The following is a 26341-nucleotide window of genomic DNA, read 5'->3' as shown; positions in this document are numbered from 1 at the left end:
TGGGTGCCCTTTGGAGGGCTGCTGACCAGCCTTTCCTGGCAGCCCTATCTCTGGGCACCATCTTCCTGCACTTGAGTTGGGCACATGAAACCTTTTGCTGTTCCTGGAGCCAGACTTTCAGTGTCTTCTCTCCCCTGCGGCTGGAAGGTGGAGAGTGTCTGTCCCGGATGCCTCATCACTCTTTGGGAAACCTAAATGGGGCCTTTTTTCCATCCTGACTCCTTTCTTCCCTATCCAGGCAGCTACTGGGTCAAGGACAAGCGGCTGCCCACCTGCTCACTCAGCCAGGCTCTCACCTATTTCCTGGACATCACCACCCCGCCAACCCAGCTGCTGCTCCAAAAGCTGGCCCAGCTGGCCACAGACGAGGCTGAGAGGCAGAGGCTGGAGACCCTGTGCCAGGTGAAGGTCGGGGCTGGTGGGTGAGGCAGGAGTAGGGTCCCAGAGTCGGGGGCATCCTGAGCCTAGAGCTGGTCTTTAACCTCCAAGGGGAATCCACCCCAGCTTCCCAGAGTGCGATTTGTCAAAGGCTGGGAGGAAGTCAGGCGCCCTCTCCTGTCCCATCTCTAGGACATAGTTGTGTCAAGTGAACTGAAGTTTTTTGAATGTCTGCAGGATGCAACCAAAGTGCACTTCCTCAGAAATGAGCTAGAAAAGGAGAGCCACTCTGTCTTTTATTCCCCACACCTGGAACAAGCCTGGAATTTAGGAAGTGTTGGAGGATGGATGGTGTGGATGAATGGATAATGGACATAGTAACAGATGGGTAGTTGAATTAATAAATGAATGAGAGAGTGCATTAACTCACCTGCAACTTTCTAGACCCAAGTCTTTGCAAAAGGCACTGAATATCATTATTACCGTCACCATTATCGCTAATTATCTTGATTCCAGCCACCTCCACTGCCATTATCCTGTGGCTGCTCTGCACTAACCTGGCACACATTTTCTCACTTAATTCTCACAACATCCCCATCAGGTAGGTGATGCTATCCTCATTCCACAAAGGTTAAGTAATGAGGACAAGATCCCACAGATAGTAAGGGCATTCGGTCAAGATTTGAACCCAGGTCTGTATGATTCTGAAGCCCTTCCCCAAATTAGATTAGAATAAAGATTTGACACCTGCCCACAAGTTGCTGACAGTAAAGTTCTAAGCAGACAAGTTAGAGAAATGCTACTCATTGGCCTGAGCTCCTCCAGCACAGGAACGTTTTCCTCTCTAGCTCGGTATTCTCAGCACCGTGGACAGCACCTGGTTCTTTGAAGTGTTTGCTGTGGGAGTGAATGAATGAATACCGGGTTGTGACAGCCTCTTCCCTCTGTGTGGGGCAAACGCCCTGAGACACTCATATTGCCCTTGGCTTTCAGCCGTCTGATTACAACACGTGGAAGTTCACCAACAGCCCCACCTTCCTGGAGGTGCTGGAGGAGTTCCCGTCCCTGCGGGTGCCTGCCAGCTTCCTGCTCTCCCAGCTGCCTGTCCTGAAGCCCCGGTACTACTCCATCAGCTCCTCCAGGGACCACACACCCACGGAGATCCACCTCACTGTGGCCGTGCTCACGTACCGCACCCGAGGTAAGGCTGGGGCAGAGGCTGTGGAGTGGCCCAAGCCTGCTACTTACGGGGCAGCTGTTCAACATCTCTGAGCTTTGGTCCCCTCATCCTTAAACACCCACCTTCCAGAGTTGTTAACAGCTATAGGAGGAGTGTGGGAGAGACTACCATGAACCAGGCACTGAGCTAACATCTTTGTGTACGTGTGATCGGTAACCATGTGAGACGGGAGCTGTGTGCATTTCACGGGCGAGGAAACTGAGGCACAAAGAGGTTAAGCCACAGGTTCAAAGTCACCCTGGTAGCAGGTAGAGAACTGAGATGCAAACCCAGGTAGTCTGACTGCTGAGTCCAAGCTCTTAACCACCATACTCCTCTCTACTGTCCAACTCCTGTTGGGACAATTTAATGAGATCAGATGTGGGAAGTACCCAGTACTTAGTGGGAGCCCAGCGATTCTTAGTCTTCCTGATAGTCCAGCCTGAATACAGGGGTGAGTCTGCCTTGATTGTTCAGTCATTCACTCACTCATTCAGCCATGATTTATTTCATACCTCTTTATGCCTGGCACCACGGTGGGTGTGGAAATACAGCACACATAGACCCTGCCCCCATGGAGCTTCCCATCTAGAGGGAACAATGAAGAGAGACTCATAGAAATAGACAGTTGTCATTGTGTAGGTGCTAAGAAGGAAAGTGCAGGGTGCTGTGAGGGCAGAGGATGGGGGATGGGCTAACATACACGGGGAGGTCCCAAACCTTGTCCAGCTGGGCTTGGCTCCTCCACTGGATGAAACATGCCCCTGCCCTCTCTCCGTAACTGAGCATTGCCTGGGTTGGCAAAGCTGGGGAGCTGGCTCACACCTCAGAGCCCTTTGTGCTCTGAGAAGCACAATCACACAGTTCCTGAAAACTGGGCAGAGACTCTCTTTGCTCTGCTAGAGAACATCTGCAGAGGCCAAGTCTCAATCCTCAGACCAGGAGAGGAGAGGCAGGCACATCCTGTGAGAGCAAGGTTCCATCCAGAGGAGAACCAGCGGGACTTCTCGAGTTGGTTGAAGGTCCCCTCAAATGCTGGGCCATTGGGAAGGGAACCTGGGGTCTCCACAAGCCCAGGAGGGGCCACTGGGGGAGACAGAGATGGAAGAGCAGACCGGAAGGCTCAGCAGCTTGTCCGTCACCCAGAGTTCCTACCAGCAAGGGCTGTACTCCTGAAGACACTGCGAGGAAGTGACTGTGGTCACCCTGAGGGGCCACTTTGTGCTACTGTCATCGGAGCTAAGTGATGGGCTGGGAGGGTCCCTGGAGAAACTCTTGGAAGGAGCATCGGAGTAGGAGTTAGGGAAGCTGAGCTGTGACCTGATTCTACTGCTACCCGAGTGACCTTGTACGAGTCCTTCCCTCAGACCTTCCCTCTCTGAGACTCAGTTTCTGCAGTGGCACAAGGAGAGCCTTGCACACTCTCTGAGTCCCTTTCAGCTTTTGCCAACTCTGGGCGAATAGAAGGTGGAACTCAGAACCAGGAGAAAAACATTCCCTTGATTAAAGCCTGCAGGGTGCCTGAGCAGGCAGTTCAGGGAGGTGCGTCAGTGTGGGAGGAGCCACTGAGAAGGTTCACGCAGGGGTGGGAGGGACGATGCTATTCAGGTGTGCGCTGTCCTTGCAGACGGCCAGGGTCCCCTGCACCACGGCGTCTGCAGCACATGGCTCAGCAACCTGAAGCCCCAAGACCTGGTGCCCTGCTTCGTGCGAAGGTAAGCACCCCCTCCACTGTGTCCATCACGGGACCACTGGCCCCGGGGAGTACTGGGTTGAAAGGGAGGAATCTGGGGTTTAGATGCCACTCTGGGCCCCTTGGCCCGTAAAGAAGGCACTAGGGTCACACTGGGCCTCTCTGTTCTAACCCCCTGTGGTAGAGCATGGCCAAGTCTCTAGCAGGGACAGAGGTGGCAGCGGTGTTGGGGCCCAGAGGACAATGAGGCTCAGCCTTTTTCAGAGGGACCCCAGGGCAAGGTGATGGTGCGCCTGGACCGGGGACATGAAACAGCCCGCAGGACATGGGAAATCAACTTTGAGCTCGTTGTCTTCTCCACCCCGCAACACTACCGCCCCCGGCCACATCCCCAGCTCCCCAGCCCCTGTCCTGCGTGTGCATCCGACCCAGGGTGTCTGAGGACGGGGCCTCTTTCCTTCTGTCCCCTTCAGTGCCAGCGGCTTCCAGCTCCCCGAGGACCCCTCCCACCCTTGCATCCTCATCGGGCCTGGCACGGGCATCGCCCCCTTCCGCAGTTTCTGGCAGCAGCGGCTGCATGATGCCGAGCACAATGGTACAGCTGGAGGGTTTTTGGGGGTGCGGAGGGGGTACCAGGTGGTGCCCAGCACCTGCCTGGGAGTAGAACTGAAGCTGTAGCCACCCCGCAGATGTTTCCTGGCCCCTCTCCCAAGTTTGCCTCAGCCTGTATGGACAAAGGATGTGAATGCCCTGGGCCTCAGTTTCCTCATCTGTAAAGTGGGGACACTACTAGGTAGCACGTGGGGATGAAATGGGATTCTAGTTGGGTGCGCAGCTCGGCAGGCCTTGAAGCATGTCCCGCCCGCCCTCTGGTGGCCACCCTGGTAACTGCAGCCTGCTGGGTCTTGCAGGTCTCCAGAGTGGCCGCATGACCCTGGTGTTTGGGTGCCGCCACCCAGATGAGGACCACATCTACCGGGAGGAGATGTTGGAGATGACCCGGAAGGGGGTGCTGCATGAGGTGCACACAGCCTATTCTCGCCTGCCTGACCAGCCCAAGGTAAATGCTGCAGCTGCCCGTGCAGTGGGTGGAGCCTTAAAAGCACAGACTATGGTGGGTGCCTGGCTCCCCACAAGCCCCTCACTTCTCTGAGCCTTCACCTCCTCAGCTCTAAAATGGAGGCGATTATACAGTCACCAGAGTGGCGCTGTGAAGCGATTATGTTCACTCTTCCAGGAGAAGAGACGGGCCCTGAGACGTTCAGCGCTAAGTCAGAGTCACATGTGGGTCAACCCCCAGTGCCCAGCCTGCTGAAGGTCCTCCCCCAGCATGTACAGCTGTCGGGGGGAGAGGTGGTCCAGGTCGGCTTCACGCTCAAGCACAGCAAGGCTGGGGGGCAGCCGCTGCTCCCGGCACGGCCCGCTGACCGGCTCTGCTGTGCCGGGGAGTACTTTGCCCCATGAGCCCGGGGAGTTGGAAAAGACTGTTGGCTCAGCCTTTGTGAACTGATCCCATTGGGCTCCTCCCAGACCTGGTACTCCGTGCCCAGTGCCAGGGTCACTGGGCATCTTGGGTGGAGCAAGAGCAGAGAGTCCCCACTTGACTCCAGGACTTCTGTGTAGCTGGGGAGCCCTGCTCTGAATTACAGGGGGATCTCAGGGACAGAGATTCCCTTTTCTGGGGTGTAGGCAGGTGGGCCTCAGAGCTCCGGGCAGGGTAAGTGGCTTGATAGATGCCTCTTTGAGGCACGGTGAATTCAGAGCAAATCAGGGAGCCCCAACTAGAGAGTCAGCTCCTCCAGGGCATGGCTGTGGCCAGCGTTCGCCTCTCCAGCCCCAGCCCAGGCCTGGGCCGGGCAGGGCACCAGTGCACCTCCTCATCCCGAGCCTGGTCCCCGTGCAGGGCCCTGGCCAGGAGGGTGCTCACCCCGCCGCCCCTCGTACCTCCTCCTCACCTCCCCGTGGCCAGCAGGCCTGACCGCAGCCTTCGCCCCCAGCAGTGGGGGCCTGGACCCACCACCTCCTCTGGTTTCAGGTCTACGTTCAAGACATCCTGCGGCAGCAGCTGGCGGACGAGGTGCTCCGCGTGCTCCACGAGGAGCGAGGCCACCTCTATGTCTGCGGGGACGTGCGCATGGCCCGGGATGTGGCCCGCACCCTGAAGCAGCTGGTGGCCACCGCGCTGAGCCTAACTGAGGAGCAGGTGGAGGACTACTTCTTCCAGCTTAAGGTAGGGCCGCTGCTGTGTGGGCTCAGGCCGCAGGTCAAGGACACGGGCCAGGGAGCCAGGGCCAGGGGAGTCAGGCTCAGAACAGTCTGGGCTCAGAGGAATCCTAGTGGTGGCCGGAGGTCAGAGCTGGTCGGGCTGTTAGAAGGCCTAACTGTACATCCTGGTCTGGTTGCTCAGTTAAACCAAGGCAAACATGTTGATTTTTTTTTTTTAAGCAGATATTCATTTTTAATTATTATTTATTTATTTATTTATTTTTGGCTATGTTGGGTCTTCGTTTCTGTGTGAGGGCTTTCTCCAGTTGCGGCAAGCGGGGGCCACTCTTCACTGCGGTGCGCAGGCCTCTCACTATCGTGGCCTCTCTTGTTGCGGAGCACAGGCTCCAGACGCGCAGGCTCAGTAGTTGTGGCTCACGGGCCTAGTTGCTCCGCGGCATGTGGGATCTTCCCAGACCAGGGCTCGAACCCGTGACCCCTGCATCGGCAGGCAGATTCTCAACCACTGCGCCACCAGGGAAGCCCCCATGTTGATTTTTCTACAAGACTCTCAGGGCCCCTGACAGGCTGCTGTGCATCGTGGCACTTCAAGACTGGGAGAAAGTACACGGCATTTCCCAACCATATTTATCTCAGAGCCCACATTTCCTGGAGCACCTTGTAGGACAAGCACTGGACAGGCTTTAGCGTCCATCATAAAGCTTGGGGAGATGCTTTGGTGGTCCACGCCAGAGCAGGTGTTCATGAGAGTTACATAGTCTAAGTGAGATTCAAGAATAATCTAAGCATGACAGTTGAGAAGGAAAATGGCTCATGTGTGTAGGTGTGATGGGGAAGCAGGGGGACCCCTGGGGCTTGTCCCAGCTTGGACCTGATGAGTGAGAGGTGGCTACGCCAACAGACCTGACACCTTGGTCTCTGTTTTCCCTTAAAGAGCCAGAAGCGCTATCATGAAGATATCTTTGGTGCTGTATTTCCCTATGAGGTGAAAAAGGATGGGGCAGCGGAGCTGCCCAGCAATACCAGAGCTCCAAGCGCCCACAGGAGAAGTTAAAGCTGCCACCGTAGAATTTAAGGATGGCGCCAACTCTCGATTTTCTGAGGTCACAGAACTGGGGATATTGGAGGGAGATTATATCCCCAAGCCTCACATCTTATTTCCCCATATCCTTCCCTCTCAAACCCTTTACTTGACCTGCTACCAGTAGCAGCCTGGACTGAGTGAGCCCCTTCCCGGGGTGATGGAGAGATGGGCCTCCCCGGTCCCTTGGAGACTAAATCTGCAGTGCCAGGCCTGGCCAGTGGGTGAGAAGGATGGAACTTCCTTGATTGCACCACTTGGGTGACCACCAGGAGGCGCTGTCACGTCACTCCATATTTAGCTGCCCATGTACAGTTATTTATGCCTCTGTATGTAAAAAAACAAACCCCAGTCTGCCTCTTGAGCCTTCCTTGTATGACTCCTTGATGGAGATATTTATACGAAATGCGTTTTATTTTAACCACATTGTGTGTGTGTGTGGGTGTTTTGTAGGGAAAGCAGCCTTAAGCTCTACAGAGTTGGGGGCTGGGGGGGGGTGCCACAGCCTGGACAAAAATTCCCCCACAAAGGGACATATCAGCTTGGCCCCATTGCTCCTCTGAAATGCCCACCGGGTATGGGGACAGCACACGGAGTTCTGTGCACATCTGAAGACCCGTGATGGGGATGAGGAAGCACAGGCCGGCCGGCGGGCATGAGCTGCATCTCACACAGGAGGCGTCTCACATGGGGCGTGGCAGGGGTGCGAGGCTGCCAAGTCTTTAGCGAAGGCCTAGACCACAGCCCGGTCTTAGGCAGTCGCCGCCTTTTGCTCTGGGGCTGCCTGTTTCGTGAAAGTGTGGCCAGTAATGATTTGGGCCCTGGGTGACAGCACAGGTGAGGCTGGGCCGCACGTCAAGGACGTGGCAGTGAGGGAAGGACACACATCTTTCACGGGGAAGGCTTCTCAAGGGACTGAGCCCGGTGAGAACAAGGAAAGAACTCAGCCAGGGGCTAAGTGAGGGTTTGGCAAAATCTGGCTCCCAGCTTGGGTCGGGCCTCTGTCTCACTGGCTCCCCGGCCCACTTCTCCCTTCCACCACTCCTGCTCGGGTGGGGTAGTGGGGAGAAAGGGGCATGCGACCTCGGTGTCCCAGCGACGCATCTGCACGACAGTCCCCTAGACCAGTGCCTCTCACACTCCGGCGTGCAGCAGACCACCTGGGATCTTGTCACGTCGCAGACGCTGAGGAGGTCCGAGGCAGGGCCCGGGATTCACGCTCCCAGGTGCTGCTGGCACTGCTGGTCTGAGGATGCCCTGAGCCCCACCCTGGTTCCCGAGGACAGGATTCTTGGAGCTAGCAGGATGCGCTGGCATCATGGGGACACAGAGGCGGTCCCCATGCCCTGGCTCAGTGACTGGCAGAACCTCGCACACTGAATCTCTTTCTCCCACGCACACCCTGACCCCCGACACCAGGGGACCCACAGCAGAAGCGCACAAACAGGCCTCTCTTCCGAGTCGGCTTCTCGGGAGCCCAGCCCAGCCCTTGGCCCATCTCAGAAGCATGGGGACATTTCCTGGGTTCACCTCCGTCACCAAGCTTCCTGCGTCAGCCATGCCTGTCCAAGAGGCCTGAGCTTTCTCCCACACCCTTGTGGGGTTCGTGGAGGACCCACGGGGAGCAGGCCCGGATGTCAGGAACCACCCCCTGATCAAAGTGAGCCCGTGCTCTCTCCTCCCTCTTCCCTCAGCCTGGACCTCCCCGATTCCAGAGACTCCAGAAGGCCTCCAAACTCAGTTAATAAACCACGATCATCCCAGGCACACGTGCCGACAAGCATTGTTCTTTCTTTATTCCAAGGACACTGGGAAAGGGGAGAACCCCCTGCTGAGAAGGCTCCTGCCCGTTGGTGGGGACCAGTGGGGTGTCATCAGGGTAGCTTTCCGGGAGGAGGAGAGGTTAAAGACTGGAGGAAGGGGAGGGGCCGAGGATACCGCCTCCCGCGTGGAGTGACAGCTAGCGGCTTGGGGCGAGGTGGACGTGGCCAGAAGCAGAGCCAGCCAAGGACGTGGTCTCTCCAGCAAAGCCCCAGATGCGGTGCAGGTGGGGGTGATGGGCAGAGCCAGACGGCAGCCCAAGGCAGGGCTGGCCTATGTCTGCACGTAGGTCAGCTGGATGTCGCCCCCCACCTCCAGGCTGTTGATGGCGGGCAGGTTCTTCAGGCGGTGGTAGTATTCACACAGGTGCTGGCCATCCACAGCCAACTTGAGGAAGGAGGCTTCACACATGATCCACACCTGGATGAGAGGCCCCAGCATCTGTACCCCGCCTAGACTGTCCTCAAAGCCGAAGGCAGCCTCACGTCTCCCTCCCTCCTTCCCACCTTCCCCAAACGTTAGTTAAGCAAGACCCACACCTGCATTCGAGCCACACCGAAGGATTCACTCTTCCCCGAACACGCCTCATGCTCTCCTTCCCTGTGCTTTTACATATTCTGTTCCTCCCCCCAGAATGCCCTTCCCCCCGTGCTCCCCACTCTGCACACCTTGTCTGCGTGGATCACCGCTACTCCCCCTTCAGGACTCGCCCTCCTGCAGCCAACCTTCCCGGCCTTTCCCCACCTCCTGAGCCCCTCCTAGCCGAGTCAGGCGCCCCCTCAGGCTGTGTCCCCCACCCCTATCCTCACCCTCTAGCTGGACCCTGAGCCTCTAGGGACACAAATGCTGGCCTGTGTCATCCATGCCCCTAGGACCCGGCACACAGGAGTGCTCGGCGCCTGCACTCCTGCTGCGGCAGCCTCCTAACTTGTCTCTTCCACCCCGACATTCTCCCAGAGGCGGTGGCAGCACAGCTGTTAAAATATGGTCCCCATATTTTAGGACCGGGCACTGTCCTAAGCGTGTCACGAACTCGATTTCATTTCCTTCTTCCATCTCTGTGAGATCAATATTGCTAGCAGTCCCATATTTTAGATAAGGGAACTGAGGCACAGAGCTGTTAAGTCACTTGCTCAAGGTCACACAGCTATCAAAGTATATTGCTCTCTGGCTTGAAACACACCAACACCCTGGACTAAGATCCACAATCCATGACCCACAAGGCCCTACGTCGGTCATTTTCAACCCTGGGTGAGGAGTATTAGGGCATGTTTAAAAATACGGGTGTCCAGGCTCATCCTCTCGTGGGCCTGGGGTGGAGCCAGGCATTGCTTTTTCTTTTTCAAGCTCTCAGGTGATTTGAGTATGTAGTCAGGGTCGAGAACCCAGCTCTGTGTCATCCAGGCCTCCAGCAGTGCCACCCGCCACCTCCCCATCCTCACTCTCCCAGAAGCCCCGGCCCTCCTGCTTCCTAGACAGGCCACGACCATGAGCCTCTGCCTCGGCGATGATATCAGCTCCCTCTGCTGCCCCTTAGATTTTTTGCAAGGTGGGCTCCTCCTACCACTGAGGTCCCGCCTGTGCTGGGGCCTCCTCCAAGGTCTGCCCCCGCCTAAGGAAGCATGGCCCCTGCCCGGGGCTCACTTATTTCTTATTCTACTTTGCCCTCTGCATAGTACCCGTTGCTATTCTGCAGCGATCTGTCCATATATTTGTTTCCTTGTTCCTCCCCCACCTTGATTGTAAACTCCATGGGGGCAGGACCTGGACCGTCTGTTTCCTAATTGTCCCCCCAGTACCTGGGGTACTTGCTGCTCAAAGTGGGCCTGGATGAAATAGCTGATAAATGACTGTTGCATGAATGAGTGAGTGAGTGAATGAATGACACCTCATTCTTGAGTTCGATTGGGCACTGATGGGCTGTGTGACCTTAGCAAGTAGCCTGCACGTGTGAGTGAGTCTCCTCACCTGTAACAGCAGGTAGCACCTGCCACCTGCCTTATGTGGGACACAACAGTAAAATGATAATAGCAGTAATTTGGTGAACACTTTCTCTTCTTCTGGGCCCAGTCCTCACCCCAGAGGCATCAGCTCCTGCCTCGATCAAGGTGCCCCCAGATGACCTCCACCCGCTGCCCCACCTGCCCCTTGAGAGCCCCTCCCAGCTCGGGGCTGCAGCATCTCACCGAGAAGCTCTGGCCTCGGAAGAAGGGCATCTGTCGGGACAGGCTTCGCTCCTCAGACCCCCAGCGGCTGTTGATTTGCGTGTTGCGGACCACAGCATCCTCGTCGAAGCGGGGGTTCAGGTGGAAGGCGATGTCTCTCCCGGAGCACAGGTTGATGTAGAACCTGGGGATGGGCCGCTCCCATGGACTCTCTGCCCCGAGCCGGGGGAATGGCCAGAATGACCTTGGGGTGTCTCTTCTCCCCAGGAACCCTGGCTTACCTCTGAGCATTGGACAGGATGGTACCCGACACCGTGATGCTCTTGGAGGGGTACAGCCCACCGGGGATAGAGGTGAAGAAAGGTATCGGCTGTGGGGAGGAGGGGGCAGGTCAGACAGCAGCAGCCAGAGCAGCCGCCGCTGCAAGAGAAACTTCATGTCAACTTCTGTGCATTTGGACTGTCAGTCGACAATTTAACTGTGCCTGTATCTTCAAGAAAGAACTCCATGGTATCTTTACTTGGCTCAGTAAATGGCAAAGGAGAACTTTCCAGCATTCCTCAAATTAATGGGCATTTACTATCATGAAAAGAGCTTTGGTTGGACGCAAAGGATGCTTGGGCTGAGAAGGGAAGACCGTATAATATGCTCATGGAGAAGGGACGATTTTCAAGGTGAAAGCCCCTTTCCTAAGTCTTCTAAGTTACCTGGAAGTTTCCAGAACTTCAGTTTACTAAAGGACTGCTTTTCATTTTGTAAGCTGCCCTCCCCTCTCCCCCTACCCCAACCCTGCACAACACAAAGCAGACCTCCACCCCTCCCAGGGAAACCACTTACATAGCTTGGGTTGGGATATGCCATGGGTGGGATCATGGGATTCTGTTGAAAAGAGATCGGGAAATTCAGTACGGGAGTGCGCGCGCGCGCGCACACACACACACACACACACACACACACACACACACACGCCCTCGCACGTTCTAGAGGGGATGCTCCAGTGGGAGACTGAGGTCGTGGGGCTTCAGGCCTTGGATTCTCCCAGTCACCTTCCTTCCCATGTCAGCCTTGGCAGGACTCCTGCCGTGTTCCTGGATCCCATCATGGTCACCTGCCCCTCAACCCCTCCAGGGGCAGCCCCACTGACTCCAGGCCCCCCGTGTGCTTTGCACTGGCAGGAGGAGGAGGAGAGGCAGCCTAAGCCTGTGATCAGCAGTGACATCCTGGGGGCTTGTCCTCAGGATGGAGGGTCTCATATCCAGATACTGGGACCACTGCACTCCCCTCTCAGGGACAGAAGGACCAGTTTTCCTGTTGGTCCCTAGGGGACCTATTTCTTGGGTCGTTGGGTAAATCCAGCCTGATCCAGAATCTCTACTGTCCCATGGAGAGTTTTACGTGCGTTTCTCCTAAGCAGAGGGCCCAGCCCCAAATGTCCCCACCTTCCTTGCTAAACTGCTTTCTTCCTGACTCTGGGCCGAGAGAATTCACTCCTTGGGAAAGGGGCACGTGGTGGGGCTGTGAGCTGACCAGAGCGTTCAGACTTACAGGGAACATCTGTCCAGGGGTGCTCTGCACGGTGTGGATGATGGTCTGAGTCTGGAAGAAAGAAACCCCATTTTAACCGGCTCTCACCGGTGTGAAGATGGCCACCTGCCACCAGAGGGCACCACTTAACACCCTCCTCTTAGGTGAGGTCATCTTGAGCTTGTAACCAGCCCAATCATCCTGACCAGACGCCCCGAAACTGGCAGGTAGAGGTGTTTCTTCTCTGGAGAAGAAACATGGTTGCATTTGTGGCCTGCATCTTTCTTCTCAGGGGAATGTCTCTAGCACAGCCTCGCTTTGCAGAAGGAAGAAGTGAACGTGGGGCCTTGGTGTCCTGTGTCTGCCCACAGAGTGGCAGGGCCTTGAGCAAACCAGCGGCCACTGGGGCTCCTTCCCGATTCATCAGGGCCAGCCACCCCTCCCCTCCCCCCCCCCCCCCCCCGAACTCCCTCGCACCATCACCACCCCAGCGAGGCAGATGGCCCAAGGGTCTGGCCTTGGCGGCCCTACCCTCCAACGGGAGAGGCTCCATGCTTGGCTCCGCCTCCTCCTTTTAACCCACAGGAAAAGCCGAAGTGAAGAGATTCCGAAGAGAGAGCAAGACACTTACAATGGGAGCCGAGCTGGCCGGCCAGATCCCTGGAGGCTGAAGGGGATGAGAAACCAAAATGGTGGTTAACACTGGTGCCACACGAGAGTAACGTGGCGGCAGAAGCTGTGGTAAGAAAGGCCTCCTCACACGCGGCCTCCCTCCTGAGCCTTCTGGGCGCCCATCTTCTCACCCACCATCCCGGGTACACTATGGTTATGCAATGGGGTTGGGGTGGAGGAGGGGGAACGTTCCCATTGGCTCCTTCAGAAGGAGAGGTGGATATGTCTGATACAGACCGTTTAGCTTCCCTTAGCTCCCAGAGGCAAAGCCATTACTCCCGGTGCCATATTTCACCCATAAGGTGAAAACTTGCATTGGCTGAAGGCCTGCTGTGTGCCAGGCTCTGGCTTCAAGACTTTACAGTGAGGGAGGCATCCTTGCCTCCTGTTTCGCTGGTGAGGCAACTAGTCTCAGAAAGATTAGGCAACTTGCCCAAGCTCACCCAGGTAACAAGAGATAAAATCCAAATGGTACCCAGTTCTGCTGATTGTATCCGCCACACCCTGTCCTCCCCAGGCCAGGGCCAAAGGCGGGCTGCCCTGCAAAGGCTCCCTGCAGCTCCATCAGTCCTGTGTCCGCATGGCAGAAGGCAGGTGCCCCAGCTGCACCGTGCTGGGCCCGGGAAGGCTGAGCAGAGAGACAGCCCTCCTCCCAGTCCCCACTGCTCAGGTGGCCAAAGAAAGGGCCAGGCCCTGCTCCCCTTCCTGTCCGGGACCCTGCCTTCACCCGGCAGACTGTTCCTCTTGCAAACCTGTTCCACATTCGCTAACTGAGTCCCTACGGCATGCCGGGCACTGTGCAAAATGCTAGGGATACACAAATAAACCACCTACGATCCCAGCCCACGAAGGGCCCGGTGGGTGTAGGGAAGGAGGGAGGAGAGTGATGAGGAGACACACATAAACACAGTTATGGCAGGACGTGGTGACCGGTGTAGCACAGACATGTCCAAAGTCTGTGGTGACCCAGGAGGGCAGCCAGTGACCTACTCCAGGGGCGGTGCTCCAGAGGAGTGACACGTAGCCGAGCTGTGAAGGGCCACTCGGGACTGGCTGGGGGAGGGTGGCAAAGGGTGCTTTCAGCACTGGGATAGCATGTGCAGAAAGCACGGTGGCCTGAGAGAGCCCCAAATGAGCAGTGGGGGCTGCGTGAACTTCCTGGGTGAGGGATGAGGCCGGGAGGGAGGCTGGGGCAAGACTGGGGAGGATTCTGCAGGTCCTGCTGTCTGGACTTTATCTACAGGGACTTGGGGCCTTTAGGACTTTAAAGCAGGGGGAGGACGTGATCAGATTTGTGCATAGGAAGGTCACTGTGGTGGGTGAGTGGGCCGTGGGGAACTAGGCCGTGGTCGGGGTGTTGAGGGGGCAGATGGCCTGGACCACGGCCGTGGCTTTGGGAAGAGAGTCACTGGTGCCCTGGAGAGATAATGAGAGGAAGGCAGAGCCAAGGACACCCCCAGGTCCCCAGCTCTGGGCCCGGGGGTGTGGATGGCGGCAGGGAACCTTTGGGCATGACAGGGCCTGGAGACCCTGGCTGGCCTGCTGGCTGGACCAGCGTCTCGGACGCTCTGTCCTTCCTGCTGACAGCTCAGCCGGCCCAGGCCTCCACTGAACTCACTTTCGGTTTGCGCCCCCTGGGCTTGGGTGGGAAACAGGCAGCCTGGGAGCACTGCACCGTGGAGAAGGCGGGCTGGATGAGAGCTGCGCCAGTGTTCTGTTAAAACAAAAGGTGCCATGGGGTGAAGAGAAGCATTAACGGAACCAAGGAAGAGGGGAAAAGCAGGGGCTAGGCAAGAGGGAGACAGACAGGCAAGCAGGGGGAGCCGGGGTGTCCAGGACGGGCAGAGGGAAGCTTAGGCTCCAGGGAGTGACGGCAGGCTGGCCGTCTCTCTCTCCACCTCCATCTCTCTCTCCTCTCTCCCCAACCCCACAGGGGGAGTTCGGGAGGGAAGGAGTATGAGAGATGAGGACCAAAGAGAAAGGGCCTCATATTTGTCAAGGGCCTGCTGTGTGCCTTCCCATCTCAGGGTACACATTCAAATACCAAAGTGGTGCCGACAGCTCCCAGCCAGCGGCCTGGGGCCCTGCAGAATGTGGGCCCAGCATGCCCCAATCTTTCCAGTTTTCACAAAAAGCCAGAAATCCGGATTACCATGTGCTATCACCTGACCTTTTTTTTTTTTCTAAACTGTGGTGAAATGCACATAAAATTGACCATCTTAACTATTTTTAAGTGGAAGATCCCACGTGCCGTGGAGCAACTAAGCCCATGCGCCACAACTACTGAGCCTGTGCCCTAGAGCCTGCATGCCACAACTACTGAAGCCCACGTGCCACAACTGCTGAAGCCCACGTGCCACAACTACTGAAGCCCATGTGCCACAACTACTGAAGCCCGCGTGCCTAGAACCCATGCTCTAGAGCCCCGCTCAACGCAATTAGAGAAGGCCCACGCGCAGCAACAAAGACCCAACACAGCCATTACTTACTTACTTACTTACTTACTTACTTACTTATTAATTAAAACAAAACAAAACAAAAAACTTCTGCTGACCTTTTAGATGCTGGTAACACGTTCAAAAATTTTAAAGCACAGAGAGGGTCAAATAGACCCAAGTGTGGCCCATGCAGGCTATTCTGTGACCTCTGATGTGTATCGCCTCATTGAACTCACACAAGGACCTATGGGGTGGCAGAGACCCTGCTCCTTCCACAGGTGAGGAAACTGAGGCTGGGAGAGGCGAAGTCACTTGTCTAAGATCCCCCAGCCGATGAGAATGGCAGAGCTGGAGATTTGAGCTGGATTCAGTTTGATTCCCAAGCCTCGGGTCTTTCTACAACCACACGGCCTCCTAACCAGGGTGGGAATGACAGAGATGAGTGGCCAAGGAGCCCGGGAGACTGAAGCAGGTGTCCCAGACAGAGACAGCGACACAAGGACAGGACGGGGGAGCCAGAGGTGTGTCCCCAGAGCCACCTGGAAAGGAGACTGGCTGGCAATTTTGGGCCCACGCAGCAGGGCCTGGGCACAATGGACCGGGCCCTGCACCCAGCCCCTGGGGGCGGGTGCTGGGTGGACAGTCTGACCTGAAAGCTGATGTAGGACAGCTGCACGGCGCCCGTGACACAGATGGCGTTGACACGGTGGAAGGGCACGCGGTGTGCGTACTGCGTGAAGAGGTTCTTATTCACCATCACCTGCCGAGATGAGTGCATGTTGCAGGAGGGGGTCCCTGGCCAGGTGGGAACTCACCCAAGCTTCTGGGACCCCTGCTTCTAGAAGTTTAGACCTGTGTCTAGTTTTCACATCCATCCCCTGTAGGTCGGGGGCATCAGCCTTCAGAGCTGTGCCAGTTACAGGAACATGCTTGTGATCCAAAGTGCATCCGGACACAATCCCTGCGTGGCTCTGGTTGTTGGCTTTTTAGTTCTTACGGTTGTCTGCTTATTGCAGTAGGTTTGTCTTTCTAATCTTAGGTCACCTGGGCTGTTACTGAAATATGCATACAAAGGTTCGTGGGGAGCAGAGGAGAGGTGACGTCAGGTTGCATGGTGAGGGGTTGGGAACATCCATGTTCACACAGAGGGGCACAGACACAGATGTACTCACCCCACCCCCCCGTCTCCACAAGCCCAGAGACACTGCTCTGCTTGCAAAAGCAGTTTGCAATGCCCTGCAAAACTAAGCCATTAATAACACCTGGATAAAGGCTGCACCAATGTAACAAAAACAAATGTTACCAGGGACCTGGAGTGGAAGAAGGGCAGAGGAACGGAAATAATTTGGACTTTAAAGACCCAGGAGGCCAAAAAGCACCATGGTGACTTATCTAGTGCTTATTTCCGGAGTAAAAGAAGCAACGAGTGCACTTGTAGATGCAGGTGAAGGTGTGTAAGGAGACTGCATCCTTACAAGGAAATGGTCCTCTTCTCTGTACAAAGGTGTTGCTCACGTGACTATTTAAATGCTATTCACCGCGCCTGATCAGGCTGGGGGACAGACAGCCGAAGGGAAGAGAGGAGAGTTCCTGCTCACCTTGAACTCCGAGCTCTGTACCAGGAAGCAGAGCTCAAAGGGACACCCCCTCTGGAAGGGCATTTGCATCTTCCTTTCCTCAGGCCCCCAGCTTCCTTTCTGCTTCGTGTTGCAGACCACATACCCGCCTTCTTCAAACCGAGGGTTGAAGTGGAAGGCAATGTCATTGTCATTGTAGCCGCTCTGAAAGTTCACAGCAAACCTAGGCCGAGGGAAATCAGACAGGGCTCTCGGTATCCTGGCTTACTGCCAAGGGTGGGAACAGGAGGGTCTCACGCCTTTGACTGACATCCATCTGGGATCCTGCCTACAACCTGCGTGGCTGGTTTGTACCCATCCTTAGTTGTTGCCATCTTTTTTGCTCACCTAATTTGCACTTAGTATGTTTTTGTGCAGTTACCACATTTTGCCCTTACAGTGTGATTTTCTAAAAATAAGTAGAAAATGGGTAAAGAAATTTGTATCCAAGATGGAAGTCAAGAAATGTGCCTAGGAGTGAGAACCTTTTGTGCCAAGTGGTCGCTCGTTGGGGGCCAGCCCACATCTGCTCAGTTGAGAGAGAAGAGGACAAACGGAAAGAACACGTGACATTGATGGGACGCCTACAGAGATGGTGTCTAAAGGGGAGGCATAGAATAAACACTAGCCCTCCGGGCGTGGGGACCTCAGTGTGCGCGTCTGTCCCCCTGTAGAGGTTGGCGTGTGTCCACCTGACCTGAGTGAGGTCAGCAGTCCTGGACCCAGACCCCAGCTCTGCACTGTTTGTCATTTGCAATGACCCCGCACCTCGCTACCCTCAAGCTGCCGCATCCGGGAAAGGGGGTGACTGCCTTCCTTCGAGGATGATTAACAAGGCGGCCAGGGGAAGCCCCCAAGCAAGCAACTCTTTGTTCCCATCTCTCCTCGGAGGAAGCCCCTCGCCATCCCATCTTCCTTTGGGTACAGCCTTGACTGTAAGGTGAGGACAGAAACAAAAGAATCTTCCGAGGGACCTGGCTCACAAAGTGGGCGCAATAAATGTTTCTTCTGCCTCTTCCCAGATGGAACTCGCTCGTGTCCCCAAACCAAGTTCCAGTCTGAGGTTCTGAGGGTCCGCCTTCCCTGGATTCAGCATCAGTGTGGTTTGCAGCCTGCCTCTCGGGGTCACTTTGGTCTCCCCAACAAACACACAGCGGTCAGAGAGCATGCCTCGCTCCCACGTCATGCCCCTCAGAGCCAGGCACTGCCCTGCACCCAAGCGTGGCCCTCGATGGACAGAGCCCCTACCTGCAGAGCCCCGCCACGTTTTTTTTTTTTTTTTTTGGCCGCACAGCAGCTTGCAGGATCTTAGTTCCCCAACCAGGGATCAAGCCTGTGCCCCCTGCAGTGGAAGTGTGGAGTTCTGACCACTGGACCGCCAGGGCAGCCCCCAGAGCCTGTTCTCTTTCTCGGTTAAGGGGGGTGTGTTCTGGACGCCGTCCTCAGCATCGGAGCTCTCTGTGAACCCTCAGCCAGCGGGGCCTGCGGGAAACTGGCGTGGCCCTGAGCCCAGCCGCCCTCCCTCTGGGAATACCGAAGGGAAAGGAAGCTCCAAGTGACTCTGGAATGAGAAAATCTAAGTCTCTATTCCTCTTAAAGTGGAGAATAGTGTTTCTGAAATACCTCTGGGTGTAGTTTTCCTTTTGCGGTCCTCCAGCTTCATTCCTGTGTTCCTTTGAAAATTCCTGCCCCAGGGAAGGGAGAGAGCAAAAGCTCCCATCGGAAGGGGGACCCTCGGAGGTAGGGAGAGATTCTATTAGACAGGGTGGGAGTAGAAAGCCCTCCTGCGCTGGGAGAAAGGGTAGGCAGAGGAAGGGGGAGAGAGAAAGCAATGGAAGTTCAGAGTCGAGGTCTGGGACTCCCATGCTGGCAGAGTTTTGGGGGATCTGGGTGCCTCACTTCCCTCCGAGTCCCCTGGGGGCACTCAGGGCTCTCAAAGTCCCATGGTCAGTGTGTCCGTGTCCACCTGGAGGGGAAGCAATGGCAGAGGAAGTCATCTAGAATCTAGATGCAGGGGTAGGGCTGGGCCTGGGAGGGGCCTGAAGGAATCCAGAAGGTCCCTGGGCCCCATGCAAAGTGATGAGAGGAAACGTAGGGGCAGAAGCCAGCTGAGATTGGGACAGAGAGGCTTCTGAGAGAGGGCCACGTGTCCAGAGGGGCCTCCGTGGGCACTGTGGACCTCAGGGTGCAGCCCACGTGGACCCCACCGAAACTGGGCACGGGTCCCAGGCCTCCGAGCCACCCGGACCTCAGCAGAGGTCAGCCAGGGCTGCGTGAGCATCTGAGAACCCTCCTGCCTCTGAGAATACGTGCAGGCTCTTCTCCTGGGAAGCCCCCTTGGGAACTAGGAGGAGCGCTGGAAACAGCGCTAAGATATTTATTTTTTGAATTGACTTAGCATTTTCCGGGAAAGAGCTTGAAACTGAAAGAGACCAAATTACAACTTTGATGGCAAGTTTAACTATTTCCATGTCAGACCAAGGGAGGGCTCCGAAGTAGATGAGGGCAGCTACAGGAAATGAAGGAAGGTGATGTTTCTGCAACTCTGGGTCACAGCATGCAGTGTTCAGTCCTGGAACTTCTGCCTCTAGGCTGGCCTGCTTCCCTCCTTAGACTGGGAGCTCCCATTATCCCCTCCCCCGTCTTTGGGGAGTCTGGTTAATGGTGCCCTGGGTGCTACTGGCAGATGGCAGGAGTGCCGTGCATTGTTGGCAGGGGCCGGGCCCTTCTCATCCCCTGAGCCAGGTGCGGGCAGCTCGGAGGATGCTGGGTGGACCAACCTGAGCTGAGAGCGCCCTGGCTCGCTCAGGGGCGAGGCTGAGAGAAACAACGATTCCAGGTACCTGTTTCCGTTGGAATATATAACGGTCCCATTGATGGTGATCTGAAGTCCGTCCTGGAGACCCCCTTGGATTATCCCAGTGAACGGAATGGCCTGCGGGGAGGAGACGGTGGTCAGTGGGCTGGACTGCTTCTCTCCATCCCCTTCAGCACTTGCTGGGGGCTGGCCTGGGTGTCGGGCACTGGGCTAGGGGCCAGGTGCAGCTGTGAACAGGACAGAGAGAGGCTCTGCCCCACGGGCCTTCCAGGCCTGCAGCGAGGAAGTTACACAGACATTCTGAGGTTGTGAGAAGGAGATCCCCCTGGCTCTGAGAGGATGTGTCAGGGACAGTGTGGCAGCTGCCAAGAGGAAGAAGTGGCATGTCCACAGCCCTGAGATGGGAAGGAACCAGGGGAGTGAGGAGGGGGCTGCTGGACCCCAGGCCAGGTTCTTAGCAAAGTCCCCTGGCTGGGGACTCAGGGGGCCCAAGGGACCAAAGAGACCCACCAACCTGTTCTTGAGGATAAACCCTCTGCTCACCTGAGCAGGCCAAGAAGAAGGCATCCTCCCCTCTCCTGCCCATCCCACCCCGAGAACAACCGTGACCATGACCTTTGCCCTCCACCGCCTCAGAAAGTGCCTCTTCCCAGGTGCTCTCTGCAACCGCGGGGCAGCCCCCTCTTCTACTCCTGCTCCTGGGCTCCCATTCCTTCCCCCAGGCCCTTGGCATCCTCCAAAGTCCTAATGTGACATCTCCACCCCTCCTGGGCCCCATCACTTTGTCACGTTCTCTTTCCTGAGCCTCTTTAAAGGATCCATGGTTACGGTGAGGGATGCCTCATTTTAGAGCCAGGCATACTCCAGATTTAAATCCTAATTTGGCTGCTTGTTACCTTAGCAGCCTTGGGAAGTTTATTTAACTTCTCTTTGCCTCAATTTCCTCATCTGTGAAACAGGGATAAATCCCACCTTCTGAGTGAGATTGATGATTGAGTGACAAAAAGTCTGTGGAAGAGACTGGTACATGGTAGGTTATCTCTCTACTGCCCCTCTGCTTCCTTCCACCTGGGTCTCTCTAATCAAAGTTCCTAAATTGCTTATGTCTCAGCTTTCAAAGCTTCGTTCCTGAATGCCTTTTATCTAATGTGGTTCTACAAACTGCCTTAAACACAGTTCTATCTCCTAGTCAATTTTCACATTTTTCAAGTTGTTCAAGTCTTTTCTACCTTTTCCTTTAAGTCAATTCCTTACAAAAATTAAATGTGTGGGAAGAGATATGGGGACATATGTATAAGTATAACGGATTCACTTTGTTATAAAGCAGAAACTAACACACCATTGTAAAGCAATTATACTCCAATAAAGATGTTAAAAAAAAAAATTAAATGAGTACAGGAGCCAGGCAGGTGATGTGTATAGGTGAGCTGGCCAGGTAGGGTACAATAGGGATTGGTAGGGACTGAGGCAAAGTAGACATCATCTTCCTTATCTAAAGAGGCAGTGTCCACTCAGCTGTAACCAGTGATTACCATCCAGGTCCAGTGTTGGCAGAGCTTCCAAGTCTTTAGGAGAAGACCAAAATCTGGAATTTTTTTTCTGTAAAACTTTCTAATTTCTGGGGGAAAAATCCTTTAAAAAGGATTGTAGAAGATTTCCTTTGTTATAGAGACATATAATGAAATATTTGCAATGAAATGATATATCTAGATTTGCTTCAAAATCATCCAGGAGTGCAAAGGGAAGTAGGGTTGGGTAGAGATGAAGCAAGACAGGTCGTGAGTTGAAACTGAATGACGGGTATGTGTTGTTTATGATACTATTCTCTCTAAATTTTAAAATTTTCTTTAGCAACGAGTTAAAATAAGCACTCTGCAGGCAAACAAAAAACACCCACCAGCCCAGTTCAGTCCTAGCCTATGTCCTTGAGCTGTACAGCCACTCAGAATCCAGAGAAACCCCTCCTAACTCATGTGCACAGCTCACCCTGGGAGATAACCTGTAACGCCAGGATCCCATTCAGACAGACTCTGCTCTCCATGGACCTTTGGGAAAGGTGTCTTTTGTGGCACCTCAGGTTAGGTCTGAACTCTGCCATTAAATACTTTGGTGACCTTAAGCACATCATGGCTTCTCTACATCTCTGAGATCTCTCTGTTGTTTCTGTCCGTGCCAGTGATTTTGAAGAAGTAGAATCAGCCTGACACAGTTATAGACCAGCAGGCCGTACTTCCTGGAAAAAGAATCCCCTCATTTGTTTGTTGAAGCCTGAAATTCTCTTAAGAGCCTTTCACACCATCATGACAGACAGGGCTTAAAATGCATACTCCTGGCAAGTATGGGCCCTTCCCTTAAGCATATTCACACGAAGGTATAAAGAACTGAAGGCAGAGTGTGTTGGGATGGGGTCATCAGGGCACAGAAGGAAGGCAGGATGGAGGAAGCCATGTGTAGATAATGGGGGCAGGCAGTACAGGTTAATCTTAAGGAAGGATTTCCCCAAAAAAAGTTTTGTGAGATTTCGTTGTCTTAAATGGTGCCCTCAAATTCTGAAACACAAGATTATTTCAAATTGAGTATAATCCTAAAGGCAAGATTATCCACTGCCGCATTATAATTGCAAAAAAATTGGAAAGAGCCCAAAAGTCCACCAAGAAGAAAATGGTGAAATTAATTATGTTCTTTCCATACAGTGGATTCTATGGCGGCTTAACAAGAAGAGAAGAGGAAGAAGGGGACTCTTTGAGAACTGATACGGAATGATGCCACACGTATTATTTTTAAAATGGGTTGGGGAGGCTATATACATATATTTACTTACCATGAACAAAACATTTCTGGAAGGATTCAAAGAAACTGCTAACACTGGTTGACTCCAAGGAGGGTATGGTAGACTGAATGATTACCACCCTCCCCTCTGCCCCACCAAAAATGTCTACATTCTAATCCCTGGAAGTCGTGAATATGTTGCTTTACATGGCAAAAGGGATTTTGCATATGTGATTAGGTTGAGGATCTTGAGATGTAGAGGTTATCCTGGATTATCCCGGTGGGCCCCGTGTAGTCACAGGGTCCTCAAAGAGGGAGGCAGAAGAGGAGAATTGGTAGTAGGAGATGTGACAACAGAAGCAAGAAGCTGCTGGCTTTAAAGGAGGAGGAAGGGGCCACAAGCCAACACAAGCAGGCAGCCTCTGGAAGCTGGAAAAGGCAAGGAAATGTTCTCGGGCTTCCCTGGTGGCACAGTGGTCAAGAATCTGCCTGCCAATGCAGGGGACACGGGTTTCATCCCTGGTCTGGGAAGATCCCACATGCTGCGGAGCAACTAAGCCCGTGCGCCGCAACTACTGAGCCCACGTGCCACAGCTACTGAAGCCTGCGTGCTCTAGGGCCTGTGCTCCACAACAAGAGAAGCCACCGCAATGAGAAGCCCGTGCACCGAGAAGCCCATGCACTGCAACGAAGAGTAGCCCCCGGCTCGCAGCAATTAGAGAAAGCCCACGCGCAGCAACAAAGACCCAATGCAGCCAAAAAAATAAAAAATAAAAAATAAAATGGAACAACCACTAAAAAAAAAAAAAAAAGAAAATATTTGAGATTCAACAGTTGCAGAAAAAAAAATAAAAAGGAAACATTCTCCCCTGAAGCCTCCAGAAGGAAACAGCCTTGCTGACACTTTGATTTTAGAGTTCTGACCTCCAGAACTGTAAGAGAATAAATTTGTATTGTTTTAAGCCTGGCTGGCCAAGGACCCCTCCGTGCATGTATGTGTGTATGTGTGTGTGTGTGACCTTAGCAGGAAACAGCAGCACCTGCTTTTGCTTTGTATGACTTAGGAGGATGGATTTTTATGCTGGATTTATGGTCCCACAGCTTGGGCTCGCCTCCCAGCTCCTTGTGCTGGCAGCTCTGATGTTGAACAAGTCATTTGACCTGCCTGCACCCCAATTCCCTCCTCGGAACAGTGAGACAATAGCATTGCCAGCCTGGCAGTGTGCTTAAAGAGGATTAGGTGAAAGGCTAAGTGGAAAGCCCTTGGCTGGAAGGCCTTGACAATGGCAGCTGTCTGCATGAGGATGACTTAAACTTTCTGCTGGGTCAGAACTCGCTCTCAGCTCTGGGCTGTGCCTGGAGGCTGAGGATTTTTTCCTCCTCTTCCTATCCAGTCCGGAAAGCAGAGTCAGGCCCTACAGGCCAGAGGGTGGGCCGCCCTCTTCTGGAGGCCCAGTGTCACAGAGGCCACCCAGCCACAGCTGGCACAGAGGGGCCAGCTTTTAGCCAGAGGGCACTGCTGCCCTTCTGGTGGCCAACCTTCCCCGTCTGTGTTATCTTCTTATCCTCACAACAACCCTGGTCATTATTAGTGCCACATTTACAGATGAGGAAACAGGCACAGGAAGGCTGCATGACTTGCCCAAAGCCACACAGCCGGGCAGAGACAGAGCCGGGTTTGAACCCCAGCACCCATGCTTTTAACCACCACATGGTCTGCTTCTCACGATGAAGCCCAGAGCACCCTCGCTCCTGGCTTACCGAGTGCTCCCCTGGGCCAAACAGCGAGTCCTGTCCTGACTGTGACACCAGCTGCCCTCCTGGCCCTCTGGGGGCTGGGCCAGATGAGGCCGGCGGGGCGTGGGCGAGGAATGGGGGGGGCTCCAGAGGCGGGTCCTGGAGGCGTGGCCTCCCCAGCAGACAGGCCAGGCAGATGACCTTCCCACTGCACTTCGGAGGAAGTGAGGTCCCAGGTACTCAGGCCAATGGGTGGCCTGGGAGAGGGTGGCTACGTGGGCTGGACGGTGCTCCGGGTGCCTGTGAGGGCTGCACCCAGCCTCTTTCCGGTCTGGACTTCCAAGCCCCTGATTTGACTCTCTGCTGCCGTAGAAGGAGTTTCCTTCTGATCTGAAATCTTTGCCTTTTGAATCCAAGGATTAAAAAGTAAAAACACGTCACCAGAATAATAAAACGTCAGGGCCTGGAAGGGGCTCTGGGTCGCCCATCTGATGGAGCAAGAGACCCAGGTGACACGTTCTGACCCCGAGGCCGCGGTGGAGGCACCCACCGGGCGGCCCAGCTTCCTCCAGCCCCACCCTGGGAGCCCTCACGAGGTGGACGGAGGGGCACTGGACACTCCCCAGAGCAAACAGGCCACGCCGGGGCCCCTGCAGAGGTGGGTTCGGCCTGTTTGCCCCCCAGCAGCTCCCCACACCTATTTCCGCCCACCCCCGCTCCCCACGAAGGGCTCCGTCAGCCCACCTGCCGGCCTCTTGGGAAGCGGAGGCCGGGAGAGGCTCCTACTGCAGGGCCCGGCCCAGGACCCAGTGACCACAGAAACCTCCTGGGCCTGGGCTGCCGCCTGCCGGCCCACGTCCTCCCCCAGTGCTCTCCCTGGACCACCTCCTTCCTCTGGGGCGGGGGGGAAATCAAGACACCTCCCTCCTCGGCCACTTACCATCTGGGGACATTTGACAAATGGCCTCCACCTCTCTGAGCCTCAGTTTTCCATGTGTGGCATGGGGATGATGAGGGTTTAAAAAGGCCGCCTGCTACAGGGGCTCCCCAGAGAAGGCAAAAAGGCACAGAAGGCAGCCCTTTGCGCCCCACAATGCAGGGGCAGCCCCGCTCCCCCGCTAACTCCTGAGATGGTCCCTCGCAGACACCCTTGACCCGCGCTGCCTTGTTCACTCACCCCTCAGGGAGCAGACACCTCCTTGGGAGCCCTTCCCTGCTGCCCCCAGACTCGTAACAATTCTAAACACTTCCAGAGCGCCCACAGTGGGCCAGACACCATTCAAGCTCTCCTGACGTGCTGCCTCACTTAATCCTTACCCCCACCTCGGCAGTGACTTAAGGATTATCCCCATTATACAGATGCAGAAACGGAGGCCCAGAGAGGTAAAGTAACTTGCTTGAGGTCACCCAGCTAGTAAATGGCTGACCCCAGAGAGGCCATCTTCAAAGTAAATGCCCTTCACTGCCGTGCTGGGTTGTTAATCTCCCCAGAAGCCCTGTTTACTACTGCCTTCAAGCAAAAAAAGCCATCACTTTTCTAGTTGTTACTTAGGCCCTTCTTTCCCCCACTGAGCACCTAGAACAGGAGAGGCACCCGGAAGAGCTCAGTAAACGATTGTCAGACGCACAAATCCTGGGATGCTCACCCCCTCCAGCCCTGAACAGCACCAGGGAGACGGGCGTGGAGCAGAAGTTGTGTCAGGGCTGCCCCAGCTGGCCTTTCTGCCCTTGTGGTGTTCTCTTTGGGATGCCTCCCCCCTCCACCTGCAAGAGCTGCTTCCTCAGAGCCCCACAGCTGTTTCCCCCTGGCTGAGGCTACCCACAGCCCCGGAACTCACTGGGCTCAGGTAGGGAGGCTGGGCGCCGCCGAAGGCCATCTCTCCACCGCCTCCGTGGCCGCTGCCACTTTGCACACTGACAGGGCAGTCCTCTGCACTGGGGAGGACTTAACAAAGAAATAGAAACCAAAGCAATTTGGCGGTTATTCAATGGGGGAGGAGCCAGGAGCAAGAGGAAATGGGTTTAGAGAAAGGGAGAGAGGTAGGTTGCAGAGGGAGGATGGTGGAGGATGATACTTGGGAGAGGGAAGTGGGTGCTCCTCACCCAGTGCCTTTTCCCTCCACTCTCCTCCTGCGCTCCACCCATGACCGAATAGTTCACAGAGGTTCATGCAGGCTCAGAGAT

General features: G+C 55.1%; 2 protein-coding genes across 4 annotated transcripts in view; one reads left to right on the top strand and one right to left on the bottom strand.

The window, feature by feature from the left end:
* The window catches only part of NOS2 (nitric oxide synthase 2), a 31450-nt gene extending 24437 nt beyond the window's left edge, over positions 1 to 7013 (top strand). The window contains exons 20-26 of the mRNA XM_068529595.1: positions 239 to 402; positions 1372 to 1579; positions 3225 to 3312; positions 3764 to 3885; positions 4202 to 4350; positions 5326 to 5520; positions 6451 to 7013. Coding sequence (XP_068385696.1) covers positions 239 to 402; positions 1372 to 1579; positions 3225 to 3312; positions 3764 to 3885; positions 4202 to 4350; positions 5326 to 5520; positions 6451 to 6570 — 1046 coding nt within the window. The 3' untranslated portion in view covers positions 6571 to 7013. The remainder of the gene's footprint in view (positions 1 to 238; positions 403 to 1371; positions 1580 to 3224; positions 3313 to 3763; positions 3886 to 4201; positions 4351 to 5325; positions 5521 to 6450) is intronic.
* A 1361-nt stretch (positions 7014 to 8374) lies between these two features.
* Positions 8375 to 26084, bottom strand: LGALS9 (galectin 9). 3 transcript variants are annotated; one of them, XM_068529826.1, is made up of 11 exons: positions 25996 to 26084; positions 19677 to 19768; positions 16816 to 17017; positions 15867 to 15977; positions 14398 to 14493; positions 12739 to 12774; positions 12129 to 12179; positions 11421 to 11462; positions 10865 to 10953; positions 10605 to 10767; positions 8375 to 8838 (listed from the first exon to the last, which is right to left on the bottom strand). In XM_068529826.1, exons 1-11 carry the CDS (start codon positions 26032 to 26034, stop codon positions 8692 to 8694), a joined length of 1068 nt encoding a protein of 355 aa, XP_068385927.1. In that variant the 5' UTR covers positions 26035 to 26084; the 3' UTR covers positions 8375 to 8691. The 3 variants fall into 3 exon arrangements, with proteins under 3 accessions (XP_068385927.1, XP_068385928.1, XP_068385929.1); XM_068529827.1 differs by lacking the exon at positions 14398 to 14493; XM_068529828.1 differs by lacking the exons at positions 10605 to 10767; positions 14398 to 14493.
* Between the last annotated feature and the right edge of the window lie 257 nt (positions 26085 to 26341).

The sequence above is a fragment of the Eschrichtius robustus genome, chromosome 20 (assembly GCF_028021215.1).
Source record: "Eschrichtius robustus isolate mEscRob2 chromosome 20, mEscRob2.pri, whole genome shotgun sequence".
NCBI classification, from domain to species: Eukaryota; Metazoa; Chordata; class Mammalia; order Artiodactyla; family Eschrichtiidae; genus Eschrichtius; species Eschrichtius robustus.
This window is presented reverse-complemented; position numbering and strand designations above follow the sequence as displayed.